The sequence below is a fragment of the Neopsephotus bourkii genome, unplaced genomic scaffold (assembly GCF_033783945.1).
Source record: "Neopsephotus bourkii isolate Nb327-2 ecotype Australia unplaced genomic scaffold, CSIRO-AGI_Nbou_v1 NB_936, whole genome shotgun sequence".
Taxonomy (NCBI): Eukaryota; Metazoa; Chordata; class Aves; order Psittaciformes; family Psittacidae; genus Neopsephotus; species Neopsephotus bourkii.
Window position 1 is genome coordinate 897,086 of NW_026901430.1, and position 24,921 is coordinate 922,006.

The window sequence follows — 24,921 nt, forward strand, 5'->3', positions numbered from 1 at the left end:
TCACAGATACAAGTGTTTGTTTTCTTTACAGCTGTACAGCAAATGATAATCAGCATCTGGAAGAAGCCAAGCACAACTTGGATGTTGGACATCCTTACACAGCCACTTCCTTCTCTCCTTTAAGTGATAAGCATGGAGGAACAAATGCTGCTTTTTGAAAGCCCTGGTTAAGGCATACTGAGAGCTGTATCACAGGCAGACAACACATTCAGTAGAAGAGAAAAACTATGGTGACTTTGACAGGAGGCCATTCATCTTTAAGATTAACACTGATGCTAAAATGAATGTTATCTTGCCAAGGACTGCCACAAGGGGCAGCTGTAGCGGACAGCATAGTTTCCACACAGGGCTAAATCAAACCCCAGAACACTCAAGGGAAGCCTCAGCTACCATCAGGGCAATTTGATAACAGATTTTCAGGCACACAGATAGCTTCTATGTCTTTAGAGTTTATTCACTAGAAAGGAGAGTGAGCAACTCACACTGCCCTGGCCCCAGGTCATCCATCACTCTTTAGACAGAAAACTATTTCCACTTTCAATTAAAAACCTGTTTAAAAAACACCCAGGAGGCTTTTGGGACATACCATGTTTTTAGCAGTAAATATTCCAAAAAGTACCTGACTTCGCCTTCTCTAATGTGACCTTCTAATTCTTCTATGAATTTTTCCCCTTTCATCCAGTAAATCATGGGGCCTGATTCTCCACTGAATCCAAAGAAAGCTTTGCAGGCCACAGTCAGCGGGTTTCCTGAGGACAAGAAGAAAAGAGAGTCAGACACTTTGTCACAGCTACTAATGAGAAAACAATTATGAGAAATCTCAGCACTTCAGATAAACCTCTCCAGTTAAAATTGGAAGAAAAAAACCACCAACCAAAATAACCATAGGAAATTGGTTGATGTTGATTTACATCTACAGGAAATAGCTGTGAAATAAAACTGAAGTTATCTGTAATTCCATTTTTTCACAGAAAGATACTACATGAACAATGAAAAAGTATGGAAATGGTGGCAACATAAGGAGATGTCAGATTGATTGTTAAAAAGAGATGACCTCTTTGTCAGCCTCATGGGATCACTACCAAGACTGGAGAGTGTGCCTTAAGTGGCAGGCAAATCACTAGACTTGCTTATGGTTGCCCATCCACCCACAGGAAAGACACAGTAATAATTTCTTCCTTGTTTAGATAGAAATGAAATTCTAATGAAGTCTTGGTAAGCTATTCAGAGAGCTTTTAAAGATCCCCAAGTAATATATGATGCCAGTGAGCACCAGCAACACTCATGCTACTGTCAATAGGTTTTGGCAAAGGACCAAACTTCAACGCAATAGAGAACAATAGAGTTCAGGCAATAGAGTACAGAACTCTTCCTTTCAGCTCTGCAAGAATACTTCCAAAAGAAAGAAAATAAAACTTGGAAACTAATCAGATTTTTTTTTTTCTCTCCAAGAATTCAGCATTTAGATGGAGTTTGTTTGGCTACAGCTTTAGATGTACTAGCTAGTTCAGGACTGTGCTTACAATGCCAGGACAGATGGTTGTCTGCCTGCAGAAGACAAAAATAAAAGAACAGAAACCCCTCAGAGAAGCCAGGAAATTTAGAAGAACCATGCCCATTCCCTTAGTATGCAAATACAGCTGCTGCACCCACTTCTCTTCGTCTATTCTTTATAGCATAGGTGGTCCAGGTTACAAAGCAGCTGCAGAGTCACCAACTTAAATGGGAGGACAGACTTCATTTAGTGTCAGCGGAGACTCCTGCTAAATCTTCCAGCACTTGGATCAAGCATGAAAAGTCATTCTAATGAATTTTACTGTATTTGGAAGAGATGTTTTATTATGCCAGCCATTCTCAGTGTCAGCAGGAGACTCTTCTGACGCTGAAATAGAACAGGACTATACTCTTGAAAAAGGGTTAGTCATTTGGAGCACCTCACTTGGTTGAGCATGGGCTAACAGATTCACCTGATTGTCTTACTGTGTCTTAATCAGCTACCTCTTGTCTGCTCAAAAGTGGTAAGTTGCTGTGGGCACACTTGGAGCATATCTGAACTGTGTGCAAAAGCATCTTTGCCTAAGCCCCCATAGAACTGTCCTAAGTCAACTAATTGCACTCATCTATCCATTATTTCAGTGCCCAATTTAAGACACGTCAAAAGAGTCTGATTAGACAGGAAGTGCAGCACTCCCAGCCACTGAAAATCAGACGCCTTTAAATTGTTTCCAAGTCAAGATCCAAAATTACAAGTCCTTTTGAAACACTAGGATACAGCAAGAAAAGGTTTAAAGACTGCACTTCAGTCTGTTTCTTAAATAGCAGAAGACAAAAATGGAAAATGTTTATCCTGAAAATGTTTTACAGACTCTTTCATTATCTCCACATTCGCTATGAACTCTGGTACCACAGCTGGCCACTGAACACATGCTGATGCCAACAGATTATACACAACCAGCTCAAACATCCCAAATATAAGAATGGGGGATATTCACAGTTATCTGTACATCCCACAACACTGACCACCATCATAAGAAAGTTCCAAACTTCACTAACTGATGAAGAGGCAGAAACACTTCTAGGCAGACATTTAGTTCCACTACAAGACGATACAGCAGAAGTCTGGTTCCTTCTGCTCCTAACCCACTCACCCAGCCTTGTGAGGTGCTGGGTGCCCTCCATGGTGGGAAGGGAAAATTGGAGCCTCAGGCTGTTTCCATGTCATGTTCTTCTAAAGTGCTGAATGCTGATGTAATGTGAGATCTTTTGTGCCACTTGCCTCAGAGTCATGATACACATCTGCTTAAATACCACTTGGTGATCCCTAGCATGTGGTTGCTCAGTCCTTGCTTGATTTTAATGGAAATAGACAAGTGTAGCAACGTGAAAAAAGGAGAGAGCTAGATGTGGCCTATCAGCACTGACAGTATACGCCTTTTTCTTGGCATACCATGCTGGGCACTAAGGGCTACAGGCAAAATATATTACAGGGTGTGCTCTTCCTCAAACCAACAGTTTTTACTTAAAAAACAAACCCTGAAGAAATGAAAATATTCCAAGGTAAGTGTAAGATTTCTATACATGCAGAGTAAATATCCTCAGGTAATACGTCTGATCTGAAGAAATAAATTTCCTATACAAACAAGAAAACCTAAAAAAAACCACCCACCCAGCTGTTGGTACACAGCTTCTGTAATAAACAAACCCAGTATAAGGCATCAGTAGCCTTTACTGTGACAGCTTGCATGCTGTGAACATGCCTGGGCAAATCCATTTCCCATCTTTGCCACCAAGGGAAACCTGGTGGAAAAACCAGAGTGAATTAGCATTTTCAGCTCAAAATCTGAGATTGGCCACACTTGAAAAATCCACAGTTCAGCTCATCTGCAAACCCACCACTGATCAGAGGCAGGAATAAGCAGGTGTTTCACATGGAACAACTATCTTTTATCTCAGTAGCAGAATGATGCACATCTAAGACAATGCACAGATCTGAGCTGATCTGTTCTGGGGTGGAAAGAGCTTGGGGCTTGACGACACTTCAAGGTCCTATTCAAACCCAAACTCTCACACATGCTGGTAAGGACACCATGCTCTTCTGTAGCTCTCTGAAGCAGCTTCTGGTTTATAATTCATCATTCATTTGTGACTCTGGAAGCAGGACAAAGGTAGAAAAGGGAACACAGGCTCTTCCTTGCAGAAACACTTTACCTCCTCAAATAAGCCCCCGTAAGTAACGTAAGGGAGGTTCCCCCTCTCGTGCCACTGTGACTACTGGTTTCCAGGGAACTCCAACCAATTTCTATCCAGAAGAGAACATGGCATGTCTCACTGCATTTCCCCCCCAAGTACTGAGATCCTGAAACTGCAGCTGAATTCCCTGGTTCCTAAATGTACTCTTGAATATGGGGAGAAACAGGTACTGAGCATGGAAAGTGTCCTTTGCAGGTCCTGATTTTGGGGCTGGCTTTGAGCCATATGGTATCACACTGAGTCACAGTTCCAGGCAGAAGGAACTAACAGGCAATTAGTAACTCCAACAACTAATCTTCTGTAAGGCCAAATTTTTGCATATCATTACTGCTATTCTGCATGACATTTCAGTTCCACTACTAACTGTTCTTATTAAGAAATATTCCCCTTGCATCATTTAATTAACATCATCAAAGTTCTCAGAATGAATGGCATCCTGAAAGTTTTCCATTTATAAATGCTTTCTCTTTAAATCAGATAGACATTTCAGTTGCAATTTTAATTAATAAACTAATTTGCTGGGAAACAGGGAAAATGATTAGTGAGATTTCTAATGAAGCAACAGTGAGGAGAATGTTTTAAGAAACAAGGGAAGAAATCAGAAAAGCCTGCTTGCAGACATCACGGAGTCTACTGCTTTGCGGGGGTCACCTTGTCACAGGAAAGCCTCAGGTTCCAGCAGAACCTCTGCTTTAGCTTTTTTCCCTACTCTGTCAATCACACGGGCTTTTTGCCAACTCCCAGCTGGTAAGACACAACCACTGGCAACAGGGATGACTTTTACTGCTAAATCATACTGTACATTTTTCACCTGACCATTTCCACACTACATCTGTGTGAACTCTACCATACATTTCAGTAATTCTTTCTTTTTTCCTGAAAATGAGAACTGCACAGAAATCCAATTATTCAAGCAAAATAGCTTCCTGGTGGCAGTAGGAGCACTGGCTAAGGATGGAAAAAGGGTCTGTAAAAGAACTTTGTCAGGCACGATTCTGAATGTGCTTACTGCAGGTCTGACATGTTTTGAAAGAGAATGACAAATCCTGCAGCACAGTGTCTCTTGAATGAGGCATGCTCCAAGCACTGACTAAATGAAGCTTAAAATACCTAAAAGTTGTTCAGTCTTTTAAAAACTTAGATGCCAAGGCTAGGTGACTGATCAGCACGGAAGACAAAAGCTGCTCACAGATCCTAAGATCTGGCTAATGCCAAGGCATGTTTTCAGGCATTTCTTTTGTTAATACAGTTTGATTATTTGTTTGTTTTCACTCATTTTGCACAAGTAGCTGCATTTTTTTGCTTATCTGTGAGCATTCACTCAAGGGTGCAACACAGAATTCAGATTCTCTGATGTCCACATTCTGGTGCTCTGTTCTTCCAGTAAATCAGGCTTTCACTTATGCAGCAAATAATCCCAGAGCAAAACCATCAAACAGCCAAAGTAATCTATGAATCCTTGTGTGCTTTTCCCCTCTGGCTTGAAACATCAATGGGTTTTCCAATTCTTTCACAATTTTGTGCCAGATACAACACCGCTCTGAACAAGCCTGAACTGAAGTAGATGATCGTGCCAAGCTACTGGCAGAACTGACTGACAGTGTCAAAGGAAGACCTCCTTTTGCATCAAGCAACATCAATTCAATCCTGCCCATGTTGCTAGTTGGATTTACAACTTCATGTCCACCTGGGTGTTAATAACTGTAATATCATTACTTTTACCTACGCCAGGGCTGGATACTGTATGCACACAGAAGGAAAGACAAGTGAACTGCTGCCACCAAAATGTCACTCCATCACTCCAATTCTCTCTTACTGATGCATATGCATCATGTAGCTCCCCTCCGATAATGGTGCTTGTGTCTCTTTCCCTATAAAACTGACAAGAGAGAAGTGCTTGCAAAGGAACAGATTCCCACTCTTGACACATGCAGATGTTGTGCAGGCGCTTCATGGGCTTTCTTTCTTCAGTTTGCTGAGGCAGAGGACAAGAAAGGCAGGTTACTCATCACATCTCAGTAAGTGTATTCTACAGGCTGTCTGCAGAATTGAATCTGACTTTCCAGGCTGTGAGGTTTGCAAGGCAAATCACCATGTCACTGACAAGAACATTATTGTTCTAATGTGCTTTACAAGTGCTAGAAACTGGCCAAAGAGCAACAGAGTGATTTAAATTCTCCTGGCAAGGCAGGCTGGATTGTATACAACTGTGAAGTAAAGGACATGTTTCCTTTTCCTTCAGAAGGACATCCTGGATAAAAAGATATGGGAGACAGAGCTTACACCTGCAATTTATCTACAAAACAAATGCCAGGGGCAACACAGACCTTGACTCATGAAAAACAATCTCTGTGTGTGGTAGCTTCTATCTCGTTTGCAGACAATGTCAGTTTTCCCAAAGTCCGTTGCAAGGACATCCTTAGCTGTTCTCCTGTGCTCAACCACCACGGGCAGAACCCCAAAGCACACTGAGGTGGGGCAGCCCAAGCCAAACCTTGGGTATGACTCGGGAGGCTGATGCTGAACGTTGGGCTGAGCTGCTGCTGGGTCTGCGAATATGGCAAAGGCAGCAAATAGCGCCCACTCGAGGCCATTCTCGCAATGTGAGAGGCAAAGCCCGAGGCTGAGCTGCCGAGAGCTCATCCGCAACGGGACAACCTCCTGAAGGAGCCAGGAGGCATTTGGCCGAGGGCATGGCCGGTGTTTGCTCTTGTGACCCAGCACAGCTGATCACCTGTCTCAGTCCCCTCTCAGCACAGACCAAGGGACACAGCATCAGGGTCTGCAGCATCTGTTCTATTGTCTGCTAAGGCAGCACTGAAATTCTCCACAGATTTACCCACTACTGAACTTAGACAAAGCTACAAAAAGCCACAAAAGCCTCGGGTACATTATCACCTCCCCCCTGTATTTTCCGCTGGCCATTTCCCAGCATTACTTGACAAAGGTTCTAGGTTTTGTTTAGTACAACAAGATTTATGAAGTCAGTGCTAATGACTCTGTGGGCTTCATTTTCCTCTTTCACTTGGCTATTCTACAGAATACGTACCTAGCTGTGTGCTGTGTATGTTACCTCATTTAGGTGAAAGTCTCATGGAGATCAGTGACTGGTTTGAGCACTACTGGATCCAGTGAAAATAAAACATACTCAAAACAAATTATTTTCCATGACAAAAAAATTAAAAACAAAACAAACAAACAAAAAACAAAAACAAAACCAAACACCCCAGAAAATCCTACCATGTTTCCAAACTCTCTTCCAGCAGCCAGTAGATTCATGACTGGCTATGATCCTTTCCAAGTATCTGCATAATTAAAGATCAGCCAGGAATTCAGGCACTTGAAGGAAAATCGAGAAACCTGCTTTGGGTAGCAGCAATGATTGCTTTTGCTTTAATAAGATCAATTAATACTGAAAGCAAGCCTAACTAGCCTCCAGACATTTCAAATCAGTTTAAGAGCATTTAAAACACACATATATACACATATTACTTGATTGTTTTATTCTCCAAGTTTCTGCAAAGAGACTAAAGGAGGTGCTCTTCCCTTCAGTAAGGCCCTGGGCTATGAAGAGCATGTGCTAGCCAAAATGTATTGATATGTAGGGAAAATTGATGTCTATGTAAAATCAAGTCGGCTCTTCACTCATACAAGAACTTTTTGACTAAGACAAATCTTCAGCAACAATGAACAGCTCAGTAAAAAAATTGACAAAAAAGATGCAAAAGATTTTTAGGTCTTGTTTAATCCTCTGTTATTTATGATCTTAGTTCTAACTTTCTTTCTTGCTCTGCTCTTATTTCTTATGCCCTGAGACATCACAATACACACAGCCACAGGGTATTTGTGCTCTTCTGTCTCACTCAAGTGAGCAAATGGCATATATAGTAAGTAGCAAAAAAACAACCAAACAAAACCCAACCAAAACCACTAAAAGCAAGTAGGAAAATTCCAAACATGAAACAAAGCAACCAAGCCTCTCATTTGTTACCAAGAACACAAGCCAATGCCTTTGCTCTCATTCCATGCAGTCTCAACCATGTCTAATTTAAAGTACACAATCATGATCTACCGCAAGTGCTGCTTGTAGACTTGGTATTGACTGCTGTTCTCAAAAGAAGAGAAAAACAAAACTAAAATACACATAAAGCTGAAATGTTGCTGATAAAAAGTTATCAGATATTCTAAAAATGAATCAATCAAGGCAAAATCTCCTAGAGCAACTTTCTTCCAAAACACACCTAGAAAAACATCCCAACCCCTGTCAAAGTAAACCTCACCTAAATCCTCTAAAATCCTTTATTTCTTTTTCAGAACTGCCTTGGGGTCAACATTTGAAGTTTTAGTCATTGGGAGCTCAGGTGTAACTGAAAGTCAAGGATTTCAGCTTTTCAGTTATCTACCTACAATGAAGACGGATGCTTAGTGGGATTTCCAGAAGCAGTTTGACAGATGCCTTGTGCTGACTGTAAATTGTGCTCAATGCTGAGGTCCTTCCGAAAATCTCATTTCTGTGCACTTTGAGGTACAGAAATATTATTTAAGAGAAATACCCTGCAAGTATTTGAAAAATGTCCCCTTGGAGGGAGGGTTCCAAGGGCGGGGGCAGCCCAATGGCAACAAAGCAGTGACATCCAGACTAAGGTGAACTAAGCAGGGAGTGAGATGGAACCAGCTCGCTATGGCGAGGGCATGGGTATGGCCCCATAGTGTCACAGCGATCATTTCTCTTTATTCTAATATCAGTTTTAGTTTGGCCAAAATCGGTGGCAACACACAGGTGTGTTTCTCCAGGAACAGGAAAGGAAAAACTATTCAGAGGGATGCTTGCTTTCTTGGATCACTGTCCCATGGTGAGAAGGGGAACAGTCAACCATTTGTTTGAGCTACAGAGAGGTGGACCATGAAGAGATGCTCCTGTCTCCTCCCAGCAATCTGCTGGCTTAAGGGGAAGGCAGGGTTCTATCCTATGCATTGCTGCTTCTTGCCAACTTCAGGACTTTCCAACTCTTCAACTTGGCCCTGCATAGAATTTCCTACAGACATTCATGTCTTGCATTTCAGTTTCCTGAGCATGAACATACTGACCTTTTCTCTCAGGGGAGAAAGAGGATGAAAGCCAGCATCTCTTTCTAGAGAGTAATCTGGCTTCATGTGAAAAAGTGCATGAAGGGACTGACCTAACCAACACCTGCTAGCATCAATGTGACCAAATTCTGAACCCTACTCACATGAGTATGTAATGGATATCCAGTTGTACATCTTAGCGAGTTCCCATTTGTAGGCAGAGGTTGCTAAGGAAACCAGCTGCAGGCTGCAACAGACTAAAGAAATTATGCTAAACCTCTTCAACTTCTGTGTTGATTTTTAAGCAAGTGATAAAACTTCTTAAAACCATGACTATGGAGTGGATACTCCTTCACTTAGAAAGGACAAAGGAAATGTGAACTTAGAATTCATGCTAAGGATGTCTTGCCCTATGAACAAAGTGACACTTTCTGAAATTAATGTATGCTTGCATATAAGTGGTCAGCTGGGGTATTTGCATACTCAGTTTGTGACTTCATCTAACTGCTGCTCAGATTTTTGCTAGCACAGCTCCGGCTAAGCCTGATGTATGCTGGCAGCAGTGTCATTAGGTCAATGAGCACCTCACTGGCAGGAGAGGTGGCCAGACAGAGCTAAAGGACCATTATGCACCATTATCACCTGCAAATTGCTGTCTCCAGCAGCCATTAGCTTTTGCCTGGCAATTTTCTCAGAATTCACTAACTTAGGGAAATGGTATAAACTAAACCTCCAAGCTAGATGGTATAAAACATCAGTTGACCCAAGGTTTTGAAGCGGATCCAACAGCAGCTGGACTACTGAGGCCTTCCTACTTACATCAGTTTTGTACAAAGATGTAAGGAAAACCTAATTCTCTCTGAATAGCTTGCCGAATATCTCCATAGTGCCCTGCAGCAGGTATGTAGGGCCAGAAACGTTAGTGTCATTAACAAAGTCCAGAATACCACCTTGCTGCACATATTCTGATGTTAGCTAAGTCTTTTCCTCTCTCTGCTGTCATGCTCCCATGCAGGAGAATGGGATGGCAGGGCTAGGAAAGAGGCCTGACTCCAGAGGTAGTAACTGTTGCAACCTTCTTACTTTTCCAGCTTTCCTAACCGTCCTATAATAAATCAAAAGCAGTGCTAGATCCTGGTCAGGGGAGTGAAAAGACAGATGTCAGTCACTTCTGATACTGAACGTAAACACAACTGTCACCTCACTTGGCCTCAGTTACATAGGTGGCCTCTCATTCACAGGAAACAGGACTTGCCAAGACTTCTGATGATGCAAGTTCCTCACTTTCCCTGAGCAATGGGACCAACCAGGATCAGCTTGTACTCACATGAGGATCTACAACTGACTGATGTGCTTAAACCTCAGGAAACGCTAAAACCTTTTGCTGAATAGGGAGAGGGCTCCCTGTTGATTCAATTTAAGCACATCTTTAAGTGCTATACTGTGTAAGGGGAACAGTGAGATATAAAGACTGTATTTATGAAAAAGATTTAAAAAGAAAAACAACAACCACAGAACAACATTTTCTCCATGCTAATTCCAGTAAATAATTCCCATTTATTATTTACTTAAATTTACAGATAACATTCAGGGAGAGTAGGAAAGTAAAACACAGTTTCATAAACAGAACCTGTAATTTGCTTATTGAGTGGATCAGTATTGTTGATCAGCTGTCCTATTAGGAATTCACAAGGAAGTTTAACTTCTTCTAACTTGTAAAAGTAAAGGACACATTTTTTATATGTCTCCTTTAGTGTTAAAAAAAAAAAAAAAGATAAAACCCCCAAACAGGATGGATAGTATTAAAAAAAAAAGGCAATCCTACAGAAAACTCTCACTGTTTTACATCAGTTCTGTTTGTTTGCTTGTTGTGTCCTCTCCCCCCAAAAAACCCCACACCACCTTGGTTTAAGAATCTTTTAACCTATACACAAGACTTAAAACAGGGACTTGTATCTTGGGTGCACGAATTTAGCAAGCACTTAAAGATGTAAGAATCATAAGAAATTTTATAACAACTTCTCAGGCTTAAAAGTATTCCTTCCTAAAGAGATACAGTGGCATCCCCTTGTGCTCAGTTACTTGAGCCATGATCTATCAGTTTAGGTAAGTGCCACACTGAAAATGACCTTGGATTTTTTTCTCTGACAGATGTGATTTATAGAAGTCAATAGGCTAATTCCCCTAAACCTATTAGCAGTGAGGACTCAGATGTACCCTAAGCCTCTTGTGTTGCATTCAGTTCATAGCACTCACATTAACCACACATTAAATGGAATCTTAGTCGCACAGGAGCCTAATAATCTCAATTTTCCTTACGTGAGTGTCAAACCATGAAGTCTGTAACTCAGAATTCCTAAAGCCTGCCCCATCACTTCCCTCCCCTGGATCTTTACACACAGTGAAGGCATAGCCCATGGTTTCACCTTCCCCAAATCTACTGCATTCACCCTTATTCCCAGCACTGCTGAGCGATACTGGTTCAAAAGACTACAAAAATCAAAACCACTTTGCTGGCCCAAGGAGAAACTCCTGCAGAGGGGAACTACCCTGTTAATTTAAACATGAGACATCACATTTAAACATGAGACATCACATAATTTAAAAGAGACATCACATGCTGACAGAAAAGTGGGAATTTCACGACTTAGCAGGGAAATCATCCAAGGATTGCAAAACACTGGGTAAACAAGGAAGGGAAGATACCTCAGCAAGGACGAACCCTGGCCTTCTCCATATCACGGCAGAGCACCCTTGAAGGAGAATAATGCTGCCTTTCCCTCACAGCATCAGAGGAGCAGGGGCCAGCTTTTGTGGGTTCCTGTTCCAGGTTTGAAAGGGGCCAACTGTCACCAGAGCAATCTATAGATACAGACCTCTCTGGATGGTACCAGGTACTTACACTGCTTTCCACCAGCAGCAAAGCCCACATTTCACATGCCTGTGGGACTACGCTGGGAAAGACTGGAGCACGGATTCACCCCAGGGCTGGTCCAACTGCCCTGGGGATTTCCCCATGTGGTCACATTGACTCACTGTGGATTCCCCAAAGCTAAAGCAATGGCACCAACAGGTCATACTGAGATCCTCAAACTTCAGTGTGTTGTGCAGAGAAAATGCAAGGATAAGAAAGCTTTTTGAAAGAATAAAAACCCCAAACCGTAACAGTAAAGACACACACACCCCCCCCCCCTCTCCCTTGGGAAGAGGGATGTCATGTCTTCTCAAGACTTACAGAATGCTATGAATCTGAAATATATTGAGAAGAGGGAAGATATATTGCCTTGCTGCAGAGAACCCAGTATGAACATGTCCTGTCCTACTTGGGAAAGCCATGTGATGAGTTAATTCAGAACAACCTCCTCAGAATTTAGTGTGAACCTACGTGGCTGATCTTGAACAAAAAGTTTGATATTCCAAAATAAAGAGGATTCAGGAAACAGGAGCCCTCTGTCTACTGTGTGGGCAGGGCTGTCACTCCTGTTATGCACAGCAGGCAAAGCATGAGTGAGCTACTGCCTGGCCCAGGTAAGAGCTCAAGCTTGCCCTTTACTTCAGCACACTGTGAGCAGCCGTACAAGAGCACTTGGCACACAAAGCCAGCTCCCACAGAAAGCAACTTTTATTTCATACATTCCTGAAGCCTCAGAATACCCCCTGCCTCGAGTCTTGCCCACAGTAGTGTTTGGATATAAGGCAGTATCTTAGGAGCTGAGAGCAAGATCTTAAAATAACCCCCTGGGTAGAAAAGCTTCGCTCTTTATTGCTTATCTCTTTCCTTAGCTGAGCTAGTGCTGAAAAGGAAATTAAACAGCTGCCTACAAGAGCCAATGTGAAACCATGGCCACTCCAATATCAAGATTCTTATTTGAGCTTTTTTTTTCTAGTGCCAGAAAGCTTTACATGGCCTTCACCTCTGAATTAACCAGAGAAGGTTATAGACTTGCTCTTCCCTCCCTTGAGAAAGCTCCTGCCACTATTTAAAATGAAGCAAGGACCCAGGTAATTTGTGATCATCTGGAAGTGTGATGGTCTAATCACGCACAGATGTGTAGGAGCAAGACCAAAGGACTGGCCTTTAGAGATGTGCATCTGCTATCTCACAGAGCACTAAATGAAGCCGTGCCTGCAGCTGGTTACAGGCTGCGGCAAATGCCTCCTCTCAAAGCCTTGTGAATGTTTCTTGTAAGGAGTTTTAAAAGGATGCTGCGTATGTTCTTGAAAGCTCATGTAGCAATACAAAGCAGAGACAAATACAACAGAAGAAACCTGCTGTAGTCCAGAATGGATTTTCAAATTCAGGGAAGCCAGTACTGCTCCATGCACAGGGTGATGTGAACATGGCAGCGCTTCGCTGTTATTTCCCACTCCAATGCCCAGAGGAATACTGGCAGAGGGTACCCAGATCTGGGTGCTACTTCTGAAGAGTTGCCAGCTGCCCTGAGGGGGCTGTTGCACTTTAAAGTCAGAGAGGTTTTTCTCTAGGTCTTTTTTACTGATTCTGCTGAGTATTAGAGACAGAAAAGGCCAGGTAAAGTTTTTCCTGTTTGGACAACTATCTTCTGTGCTACCTTGTTGAGAACCAATGTGTCTGAACTGATTTTGTTAATTTCTCTGTCAAAAACTTAATTATTTCCTTAGCTGATTCATTATTCCTTGGGCTGGAGCTCAGAAAAGGACAGTAACTCAGGGCAGTTTGTCAGGAATTGGCTGTAATGAACTCTCCTCCCCTCAACCCTCAGTTGCACTCAGCCTTCCTAAAGCTGAATCTCCATCACTACATCTGTGCTGACTTAGTGAAGAATCCAAAGCTCCTTTTCCTGGGTATAGTTTATGTACTCTGGGATTTCACTGGAGGCCTCTAATATTTTGCCTTCTATACTGCTGCTACTGCATTTCAGCCTAGTATTTCTCAACATTTCCCTCTGCTGAACTGTGCAGATTATGGGAAAGATGCACGTCTTAGCTCTGCAGTGGACTCATCTCCAATGGAAAGCCTGCCTGAAGGGCGATGGCGCTGGGTGCAGCATCTGAAAAATCCCTTGGGAAAGCAAAGACAGATGTGTGCTCTGTGCTACCTTTACCTGTGCCATTTCTCACCAAGGATTAGCTCGCAGCCCGGCTCAGAGAACAAGCACAGACACCTGCAGAACTGTATTTGTGCCGTGCAGTGTGCTGAACCCCAGGATCCCTCAGGTAGCCATCAGCCAAACAGACCAAATAATACTCGTTATTCCCAAAGGACAAACAAATTAGCTACACAGACACTCCCGTTCCCCTTCATCCCCCTAATGAAACCCACTTTAATAGTCAGCTCCACACAGAAATGTGGCTCTTTCTGCTAGCAGGTTGGGGTTTATTTATTTCTTTTCCAGTGAGTTGCTGAATGTTTCTCATTTTCCCAACAGACAGAGAAGTCAGGAAATACTTCTGCAGTGCCTGCTGTTGCAGTAGTTTTTCAGCCTTTTTAGATTTACTGACCCCTAAAAATTTTCAGTTGGAGCTGCTGACCTTCTCGGAGAGCCTCTGCTCCCACCAATGTAAAGGTACAGCCTAACTCCCTTCTAGAGCCCTGAGGAGCAACCTGCCACACTCCAGAGTCACCAGCCACTGCCCTGTGAAGTTACCTGGCAGCAGTACATGTGGTGCTCTGTTCCCAAGTTACAGAGTGTATGTAACAGCGGGCAAAGGGTAATCTCCCTTTCTGACTGCTTCAGAAGAACGGCTTCAAATAGGAGAGGAGTAAAAGGGCATTTCAATGAAAGGAGAAATTAAACATGAGCGGAGGCAAATGTCTTCCTTGTGTCTGGCACAGATACGTGAGTGGACAGGGAATGAGCCTTTTGGGCAGTGAAAGACCCAACTGGGCCCAGATGTTGCTGCCTGGCAGGATCAGGCATGCAATGGCAGCAGTGTGCATCCCTACGGGGCTGGCACCCTAGTCTGCTGCCCAAAAGATCGGAGCAGCATGGGCTGATGGATGGTCCTCTGTGCAGCCACCATCTCCTGGCCTCATGTCTTCAGAGCTAGCACTGCCCAGCCCATGGACCCTGGGCCACCTGTACTGCTGCCACACTTGGCAGGCACTCAAGCTAACATGGCTTTCCTTAGGAGGTTAAAGAAACCTGAGCCCCACTGTGCACAGCCTCTGTTAAAGCAAGGCCTGCCCCACCAGGAGAAAGGGGCTGCAGGATTCATGGGGTCTCAACCAGCCTCGCTCCCTGATACTGTCTGACCCACTTTATCTGTTGGCTTTAGATGCAAAGGAGAAGACAATGTGACAGGCAGTCTGTGGGAGCTACTGACTGCTGGCACCCTGCACTTTGCTTTTGTCATGTCGAGTCATCTGCAAGCTGCTCAGAGCCCCTGTGATGGTGCTTTTTGCTTGCTCAAATGGAAATGAAGTAAAAGCCAGGGTGACATGCACTACTGTGCAGGGAAACAAATGCAGAGCCACAGAGCAGCACCTCCACCTAATTTGGGGCCATGAGCTCTCCCGGTGCCTGGGGAAAGTCTATTTCACAGAAAAGAATTTCACTTTGGACTAAATGAAGAGAAGTTTTATGTGACCTCAAACCCAAAAGCAATCAAAGGAGTGTGAATGGTCCCACAGAAAGCTGCTGGCCTGCTTTTGCCTGTGTTTTTCCTTCTTCAGTTCCTGGCCACCTGAAGTGCTTCAGGGGAGTTGTTTAGTACCCAGAGTTCACCAGCCCTGATGGTCACCTGCCTTTTGTTCAAGCCAGCCTGGTTCAGAGCTTTGATCAGCTGTAGTGAAACCTGAGCATTTAGTGGGGTGAAAGCAGGGCTTATCTGCAGGGCTTATGTGGTGGGCCAACAGCTTTGTCAATGGCTGGTGGGCTACAACGGAGCTGCACCCAGCACCAGCAGGTACTGCAGACATCTGTAGGGCACCCACACAGACAGGACCTGTGCAAAGGGAAGGTGACTTCTTGCACAGTTGTAATACTTCTCTCAACCTATGAAATATGGACCAGAGTAACTGAGAGAAATGCCAGAAGCAGGCGGCTACTACAAGACACTCCAGAGCATGATGTGGCCTGTTTTAGCGCACTCAAGAATACCATAACTCAACAGCTCCCATATATATTCAACATGCAAAATTTCTGGAGAAGTCTATAGTTTTTTCAAGTGATCACAAAGTATTTTATTTTCTTAATAACATGAAAACACATATTTACTCCCGAACAGCAAAATACATTGTTTGCCCTTTGGGACCAAAACTGAACAGAAAGGAATAAAAACCATATAAAAGGACAGCTGAAGAAACAAAGCTTTTGGTTGCAAACAGACTTGGAATGGTAGGACCTCAAAAGCCATGATCACACTTTCAGTGGATTTGAGCCCACCTAAAAACCTGAGCAGTGAGACCTGTCGTGATCACAGGTGACAGAGGGAACCGCCATGAGTAGTTCACTTACCATGTGCACACAGAGGTGCAGTCAGCATTTGATACTGGGTTCCTCCCACATCAAAATATGCTCAGATGTCTCCATCTTAAAAAAGACTGTAATAACAATCTCCCAAATACACTCATTTAAACCAGAAATGATTCAATTTCCTTTTGCTTTACACCAGATGTGCTCCAGACATGCCAATGTTGTCTCTAAACACTTTCCTGCTTACTGTGGTCTCTTCTAACTACTCATCAAAGCACACTGGGTAAAAATTTCCTTCCTCCACCTCACTAGTCACCAACATGACCTTGTCATTTCAATTTCTCACACCTCTTCTCTTCCACTGCCCTGTATCTCTGCAAAGTCTCATCTCTATAGCTCACTGCCATTGGCTACTAATGTAGAACAAAGCACTCCCAATTTCAATCATAATGAAAAGGAAATTCAGTAACACAGAAGAGAAAATTAACCATGGAAACCATTCTCCCAGGGCTGGCTAGGTTCTTTAGGTTTAACACCTGAAACTTCCTTACACAAACTCACTGACTCCCCACTGCTGCTGTTCTTCTTTTCCACCAGTCTGATCCTAAAGAGAGAAGAGCATTGGGGTGAGTCACAATCTCAGAGCCCCCTGACACCCTCCTGAACAGCATAAAAGCACCATTCTAAACCCAAGATCTTCCTCGGGTATATACCTAGGCATACCTCCATGACCCCCAGCAGCCCAAGATCTGCTTTACAATAAGCAATGATTAAGAGACATGTATCATCTCCTCAATTTCATGAACACATGATGCACCCTCTTTGTCCTATACCTGCTGGAACTCCATCAAGCTGCTCTCACACCAGATACTCATTTTAAACAGCAATTTGTCAGTAGCAGTGATGCTTAGCTTTTAAAAGGTAGTGACTAGTGCTGGGATTTGGCATCTCAGTCCTGACACAGGCAGACCAAATCCGGCTGCTGCCTTCTTGAATAGAGGGTTGCTAGCCAAAACTGTATTGTTACAATTGCTAGTATTAAAATTTTAGTGTTAAAAATGGCATGTCAGGATGTTGGTTTAAAGACACAGCCTGCATTCAAGGGCACTTATGAAAGCACCAAAGCACACAGCGTCTGATTCATCCCTAGAGCCATTTGGCTAGGGGACAGAGAAGGAAGACAAAAGCAAGCAGGCTTTCCTGTGGGACACAGTCTCTACCCAAAGTTTCTACATCCCCTCATTTGCTACCAGAGAGCTTTCTCCTTCAAACTGCTGACAAAATTTTGGAAGGGTTCCCCACAGTTTCTCAGCAGGCAGGCATGGATTTGCTTAGAAGCCACAGCCTGCGGAAATGATTATGGGAGAGGAGTTCAGGGAAGTATCCCAAAGCTGTGAAAGAACCAGTATCCAAGGACGGGACATACCCAGGCTTGGAAACACATGGGAAACAACCTTAAACCAAGAAATGAAAAATCAACTTGGGATCAACATTTCTTGTTTAACAATTCTACCAAGCAAGAAGAAAGGAGAAAACCGCCACAGAAAACAGTGACTTCAGAAAGGAATCACTGTGGAACAGCTCTTGAGGTCACTGGAAAACAAATATCAAGCAAACTACCGAAGTACCAGTGTATTATCACCATTGATGGTTCATCTTGTCATACTCCTTGATGCCCAAGAAATGATCTGGCTTGGACTTGCATGGCCAACAGTATTAGCAGTTCCACAGGGCTGCTCCTTACCCTTCATCCAAGGAAGTGGAAGCTCTGGGCTCTGCTTCAAAAACAGAAGCAATTGCCTAGCTCCACAGGTCCATGGACTGCTTCTAACAGCTGCTTTAAAAGCTAATGAGGAAAAGCAAGTCCCAGCAGCATTATGGGAAGTTTTGCAACTATTATCTTCCCAAAGAAGTATCCACCTGCTCTATGAAATGCACTCTCTCCTTAGAGCAAGAGGACCTTGCCTTGTACTCCTGTCTTAATCTTGCAGAACAATGCACCATTCTTTTCTGTGCCCCCAACCAAACTCATGCTTTTACCCCAAAGCTGTTTACAGATGTAACCAGTAAATCCCTCACCTCTTTAAAGGATGCCTTGCAGGAGACTATTCTTTTATTAAAAAAAAAAAAAAAAAGGATAAAAATTACATGAAAAAAAGTCTCACTCCAGCTGATACTCAAAGCAGGTGCTACGTGCTTCAGAATATTTGAAGCTTACTTTCAAAGACAAGCATTTGCCAGACTAGGGTACTAGATACTACAGTGCTTTGTGACTTTGAAAAAGCATTTACTGATTTATTTACTCACTTTGTTCCCTTCAAATTTTGCAAGAAAACACGAATTTGAACTTTACTTGTGCGAATACCAGGCTGTTCCACACATTCCCAGTGCCAGCAGAGCTAGGACACTCACTGATGTTGCATGTCGCCTTGCTTATTTCCTTAAACAACCACAGATAGAGCAACCCTATTAGTGCTGCACTTTGCAAAACCCTGACCTTAATTTTCCACACACTGTGGTGTAAAATGGGAATGATGGTGGCAGTCTGTGAAATTACACAATGGGGAGAGAACAAGAATTGCCACATACAGATACTCAGGTTGATTTAAGAAAAAAGAGGTCCTGCAGGAGTCTACTACATAGTATGCTGCTTCTCTAAGTCAGTCTGATTCAAGCTGAAAATTGAACCTCTCTCCTGCTATTTAATGTGCATTGTTTTACTGAAAACCAGAAGTTCACTCATCTAATGCTGGTTTGTTCCTCTGTCAGCTCCACTGGGCTTTCAGCAGGCATCATAGATTTTTAAGGCCAGAACTGGTCATCAAGACCATCTCTCCTTATCACTGCTCATAATGGGGTTCTTACTGATCCTTACACTGGGGCCATTAATTTGTGTTTGCTGAGGCTGCATCTGGAAAGAGACTGGGTATCTGCGTGCCTGGGAATGGGAAATGCTCTGTAATCCCTGATCCATTGCTCAGAAAAGCTGTGTTGTAGAACTGAAGACACAAAGGGAGCAGAGCATGCTGTCCCTCCTCCTCTGTGGACCAGTTTGATTGCCTTGTTCACCCCTTTGGCACCACTGCAGATATCAGCACCTGTTTTTAACCCTTTGACTTCTTATTTTAGGAAGCTTGAAAGTAATGCATCTGTACCATCCTCTCCAGGGCTTGCTGGCTACGCATACACTGAATTCTTTAAAAGAGGGAAGAAAACACCAGATTAATAAGGCAATCACATGCAAACCTTTTAGCTTATTTTATCTGTTCCTGCAGAAAATACTGTGACAAAGTTATATTTTTGAAGTAGAGATTAGGAAGATATAACCCATCTGCAGTCCCTGTATTTGATAGTAAATATACTTTGGAAGAGAGGTACAGCTACATAGTGGCACATCTAATATCACAAAGACCCTGTCCAGTCCCCAGCAGAGATTTGTAAATCTGGCAAATCTCAGCACAGTTGGCAGGCTCGGCTCAAGAGAGAACGCAACCGTGACAGGAAAGCTTCTGTCAGGATCAATTTACTTTGGCAAAATGTGTTTAAGAAGCCTTGCAGAAAATATAGCCCTGTTATAGATAGCTCTGGCTATACCTGAAAGTCTCTTGCATATACTTCCCCCAAGGCAAGATGGGTTTATGACTTCTTTGTCCTCAGTAAGACAAAAATCATACCAAACATCCTTCTTCCCTTTAGTGCCTCTCCTTCTGTACACTACCCCTAACCCACCTTAAAAAAAGTCTTTGGCAGAGTTATCTATCACTCTGACTATAAGAACAGATATTTCATGAAACTTGATAAAAATAATACCCATATTCTTCACCAAAACATAAAACATGATAGATATGGATTGGTTGCCATTTTTTATGAATCTGCTTAAAGTGCTAGGGGATATAAATTATGGCAAAGGGAAAACTGCAAGTTCTATAAAACTTGGCTTGTAGTAATGAAACCAATCCTGCATACAGTGTGTGACCAGATGACATACTATTTTTCCTAGTTATTGTTTGTATCGATTAACTTCTTGTTGAGGGAATTTTCCATGTATTTAGCTATTCCTGTTTGTCAGAGCCCCTGTTAACAGTTCAAGCAATAATGGTTGTTCAGTCAAAACTGAAGTCCAGTGAGTAGTTATAATGATCCTTGTTTTTTGAAAGCTAATTTGCTTTTAAGGAAGGAAGAAAAGGGGAAACAAAAAGGGTCTTACTGCTTTTGTAGTATGTTTAATTTCTGTCATACTAGCATCTCCCAGAGGTAGGTCTTTAAGTCCAAGTAAGTTAGCTTTGTCTTTCTTGATGCATTCATGCCTTCTGTTTGGCAGGGTTCTGTCATAATGGGGTTTTAGACTGATTCTGTAACTGGGTGCTGCTGTGGGATGTGCAGAAACCTAATACAGCCTCATCTGTGACTTAAAAAGGCAAGCAGAAAGAATATTCTCATTTAGAGAACATGGCCAATGTGCAAATCACCACTGCTTGGAGAGTTCCTCCTCTTCACATAAGGTTGAGGAAAACTAGCTATTCCAATATGTTTTGACCCACTTCAGCCTTACCTCCCTGTCATGGGCACATGGCTGCTATTTAACCTTTCAGGAAGCTAGCAGAGAGTCAGTGCATCACTACCCTTTCTGCATAGCTGGTGAAAAATTTTCACACAAACTTTGCTCAGCAGGGACCTTCCACCTGGGGGCATTTCAACCTCCACGTTATGGGATTCTTTCTGGACTCACATCTCCACAGTCCTGACCCCAGGAGAACAAGTACAAGCAGCATATTGAGCTACACTGGACATGATTAGATCTGTAGGCTTCAGCAAGGTTATTCAAATAACAGAAGGGATTAAAAGGGATAGCAGCAGTCAGTCAAACAGGTGGTGGTAGTGAAGCACTCCTAAGGTTCCTTTGTGACCTCAGGGAGCAAGGGGCTGCTCAGTGTACAACTGCCTATTGCTTATCTTAATGATATCAGACTGGCTTTTATTTACTGCAAGAAAGACATAAGGTAGAGAAACTTCAAAGGAGACTGAAAAAACCCCAAATGGAGACCAAGAGCCAAGATCCTATCCTCAAGCAAAACCCCAAGGCTTCCCTCTCAAACCAAAAGAACTTTCTGCTATGAGAACAGTGTCTCACTGAGCTTGTACTACAGTCTGTGATTAATAAGAGCACACAGGGGAAGGCTGGAGTCATTTTTCCATTTGCGAATCATAGAATAGTTAGGGTTGGAAAGGACTTTAAGATCATCAAGTTCCAACCCCCCTGCCATGGGCAGGGACACCTCGCTCTAAACCATATCACCCAAATCTTTCTGAACTTCTCCCATGAGTTGAAAAAGAAACAGTTGTGTCCAAAGCAGAGAACACAGGGAAGACACAGGGTGGGACAGCACCGTTAGCACTCTTAGGTTACCTCAGACATACACCCTCTCCTTCACCCACCTTACTAACCTGGCCAGAGCTGGGCACGAGCTCAAGCTGAAGGGCAGGAACAGCTTTAAATCATTTTCTCTGTTGAGCAGCCAATGATGCTGAAACTTCAGAAAATGGAAAAGTGCCAATGCCCACTCTTTGCACTGTGGGAGGCTGCTGTATAAAGTTTTAGAAACACTAGTGCTTTGATGCTTTGCCTTCTTGTGGCATGGATCTTGAGGAGAATCCTAGGTTTTATCCTGATGTTTATAGAGAAAACTGAAGTTCAGTGATCTAATTCAAGTATGATGAAGTGCCCAACAATGCCTGAAGACCATTCTGACATTTATATAAATTTCAAAATTATCTCATGTATTTTTTTTAGCCTGTCTTCTGGTTTTTTTTTAACTCTTTGGGTTGGAAGTAGTAGAGAAGAATAATGCATGTCTCTAGTTCTTAAATACAGGCACTACAGTTCTTATGGGCCCAGGTAAAAGCAGCAACTCCACAGAGACCACACGGATACAGAGCAAGTAAAGTATGCTTTTCCTTCTGTGCTTTCAGAAAAGCTCCTGCAGTGCATATGGCTTCTATGAGACATACAGCTTCTTCCGAGAGGTATCACTAAAGCACTATTTGGGAATGTATTGATCAGTGGACATTTACAATGTTGTCAGTCCCAGACAAGATGACCTAACATCAATTATTATATTCAGTACTGCTTACAAATGTCAGAGGCATTACTCACGAAATTGATCTTGACTTTATGCAATTTAAAGATCAATAGAAACCAGCAAACAATTAGCAGGCTATTAGCAAGGGTGCACTGACACTCTTATTGACAGTTCCCTTGGAATTTATGCACTCAAAGATACACACACCATGTTTTTATACCTTTCATCTATGGGCTACCTGTACCTTCAAACAGACGCACAAAACTCACAGAGCACTTGCACAGCAGCTCCAGAGTCTTATCCCTTCTGTAGTCTGGACCCATCATTACTATGAGTATCTCAGTACCATCATAAGCTTGTATATGTTCTCCTCGGGATACACAGGGATGCACCAGGAGCACTCAGCAGCTGCCTTTATGAAAAAGTGCTTCAGAAGCCAATTTATCAATAAAATTGGTAAAGTCAATCAGTAGGGGACAAAAAGAAAAAAAAAGAAAAAAAAAAAAAAGGAAGTAATTTTGAATTGCTGTTTTCCCAAAAGATAGAATAATATCAAATGTGCTGTCCTGAACTAACCCTGAAACATAAAGAAGTCTATCTAGGAAAGCAGAGCATTTCTCCTTCAACTGTGTTTGTGTTTTCAGAAGTGCCCTTAGTGACCAGAACCCTATCACCACTCATATGAAGGAAAATCGGGGTGTTTGTCACACAATTTACAAGTATCATTTTTAAACTGAGTTACCTCCCTGGCAAGAAGGGTTTGAATAAGCACAAAGCTGTCTCTGAGACTACCTGTATTTTCTTCCAATCTGGCTACTTGTTAGATTGTAACAGCTTTCCTATTTCTGAACTGCCTGTACTTTGAAAATTCTGCGTTTCATCAGGGTCTCACACTAAGAACAGAATCCTCAAAAGGATTTAAGGATGTAGGAAACATAGCTTGATTTCCTTTTCTTCTCCTACAAAAGGAGACTCATTAGCTAGCTTAGCCACCACTGTTTTGAAAGCAGAACTGACTGTCCGGTTGCGGGTGAACAGAAACCTGGTTGTTAAAAGTCTGCAAGTCCCAAGAGAGAGGAACAAGATAAGATGAAAGGCCTAATATATGATTATTTATAGTTGTATGTCACACCTACTCAGTCACCTCATTCCCTCCCCATCTTCTTCAGTCGAAGCACTTCAGTTTTAGTCTGAACAACCTGGAGGAGATTTGCAGAACAGTGAATGCCTGTGGATACTGAATATAGTCAGAAATTCTGCTTAGGGTTTAATTGCAAGTTCTCTGCACTGCTAGCCTGAGAGTGGCTTAAAGTGACAGAGATAAGGAGGGACTTGGAAAGTCATCTTTACTGCCTTTTAGATCCAAAGCAGAACCACAGAAAAGAAACTACTTCATTAGACCTATTCTCAGGTTCAGGGTGATACTTCAGAGGTATCAAGGAAAGCAGACAGAAATACAGGTGAGAAGCTCCACTTGGTTTTAAATGAGGCTAAGGGCAGGACAGAGTTTCTGAAAAACAAATGTCAAATCAAGTGACTGAAGCAGAAATACCACTGCTTCCTTACAGGCTATAGGGTCTTCCCATTTCCTTGCTGATTTGTCAGAAAAGCATTAACGCTGAAGAACAGAAGATGATCCTCTAACAAACATGACCCAAATACACAGTCATTTTGTGGGTCTTCAGATGGGAGAAAACCCAAAACTTCTTGCAGTAGAACAGAGAGTTGAAGATTCAAAACATAACATGGACTTTGACTTTCTCACTACCAACTTATTTTTGCAAAGCTACAGCCCTTAACCCTCTTTCCTTGTCATTGACATTGCAACTGTCAAATGAATAAATAGCCATGTTTCAAAGGAACATCACACATTGGGAAGCGGGCATCAAGGAAATTAGAACACTGAGCAGGAGCCTGACTGTCACAGGAGCCATGTCAAGAAATGACTTCGTAACTCTGCCTGTGAATGCAGCTGTGCGGTCAGTAAATACTGGCACAGCCTTTTCATTTCATTCCTACTGGCACAGCTGCCAAAGGAAGAGCTGCTAATTTAACAGATTCCTGCCAAATACAGGAAGGCGAATAGCCTCATTTGTGCAGTCTGAGGATTTCTTTAGATGGCACCATGTTTAAAGCCCCCAAGATCTGTCTAATAATGAAGCCTACCCACTCAGATGTTGGTATTGGCAAGCTCTTTAAGTGTACTTGCCCCTTTGCTGAGCTACAGTAAACAAGCTGTGCTTTTGCATTTTTGATGTGTGTGAAAAAGCAACATGATACAACATCAAAGCAGCTCCCACTGCATTGCTTACAATCTCTCCTGTAAGAGGAGCAGAAGGCACTACCATCACCTGGGAATAAATAAGAATCCTGCTGATGTGATCTACCCTGTGCCGAAAAAGTTAACTTTCCTCGAGATTGAGCACTCAGTGCTGTGACTCAGTGATTACATTTCAGCAAGTTGTGCGCAATTTCTTTGTATGCCAAATGTGGACTGGCTGACTGCAGCAAATTTAACTAAACTACTTGGCAGCATCCAGTGCTGAGCAACACTTCCCTTTACGCCTGTGCAAAGGCACAGGCCAGCTCCCATCGTATCCGATTGGAATTCAGAGTCAATGCTAATT

At 42.7% G+C, this 24,921-nt stretch overlaps 1 protein-coding gene across 11 annotated transcripts in view; it reads right to left on the minus strand.

The window, feature by feature from the left end:
* Positions 1-24,921, minus strand: part of IL1RAPL2 (interleukin 1 receptor accessory protein like 2) — a 393,109-nt gene that overhangs the window by 27,633 nt on the left and 340,555 nt on the right. For all 11 annotated transcript variants that reach the window (XM_061358018.1, XM_061358021.1, XM_061358015.1 and 8 more), the window contains one exon: positions 620-749. In XM_061358018.1, coding sequence (XP_061214002.1) covers positions 620-749 — 130 coding nt within the window. The remainder of the gene's footprint in view (positions 1-619; positions 750-24,921) is intronic.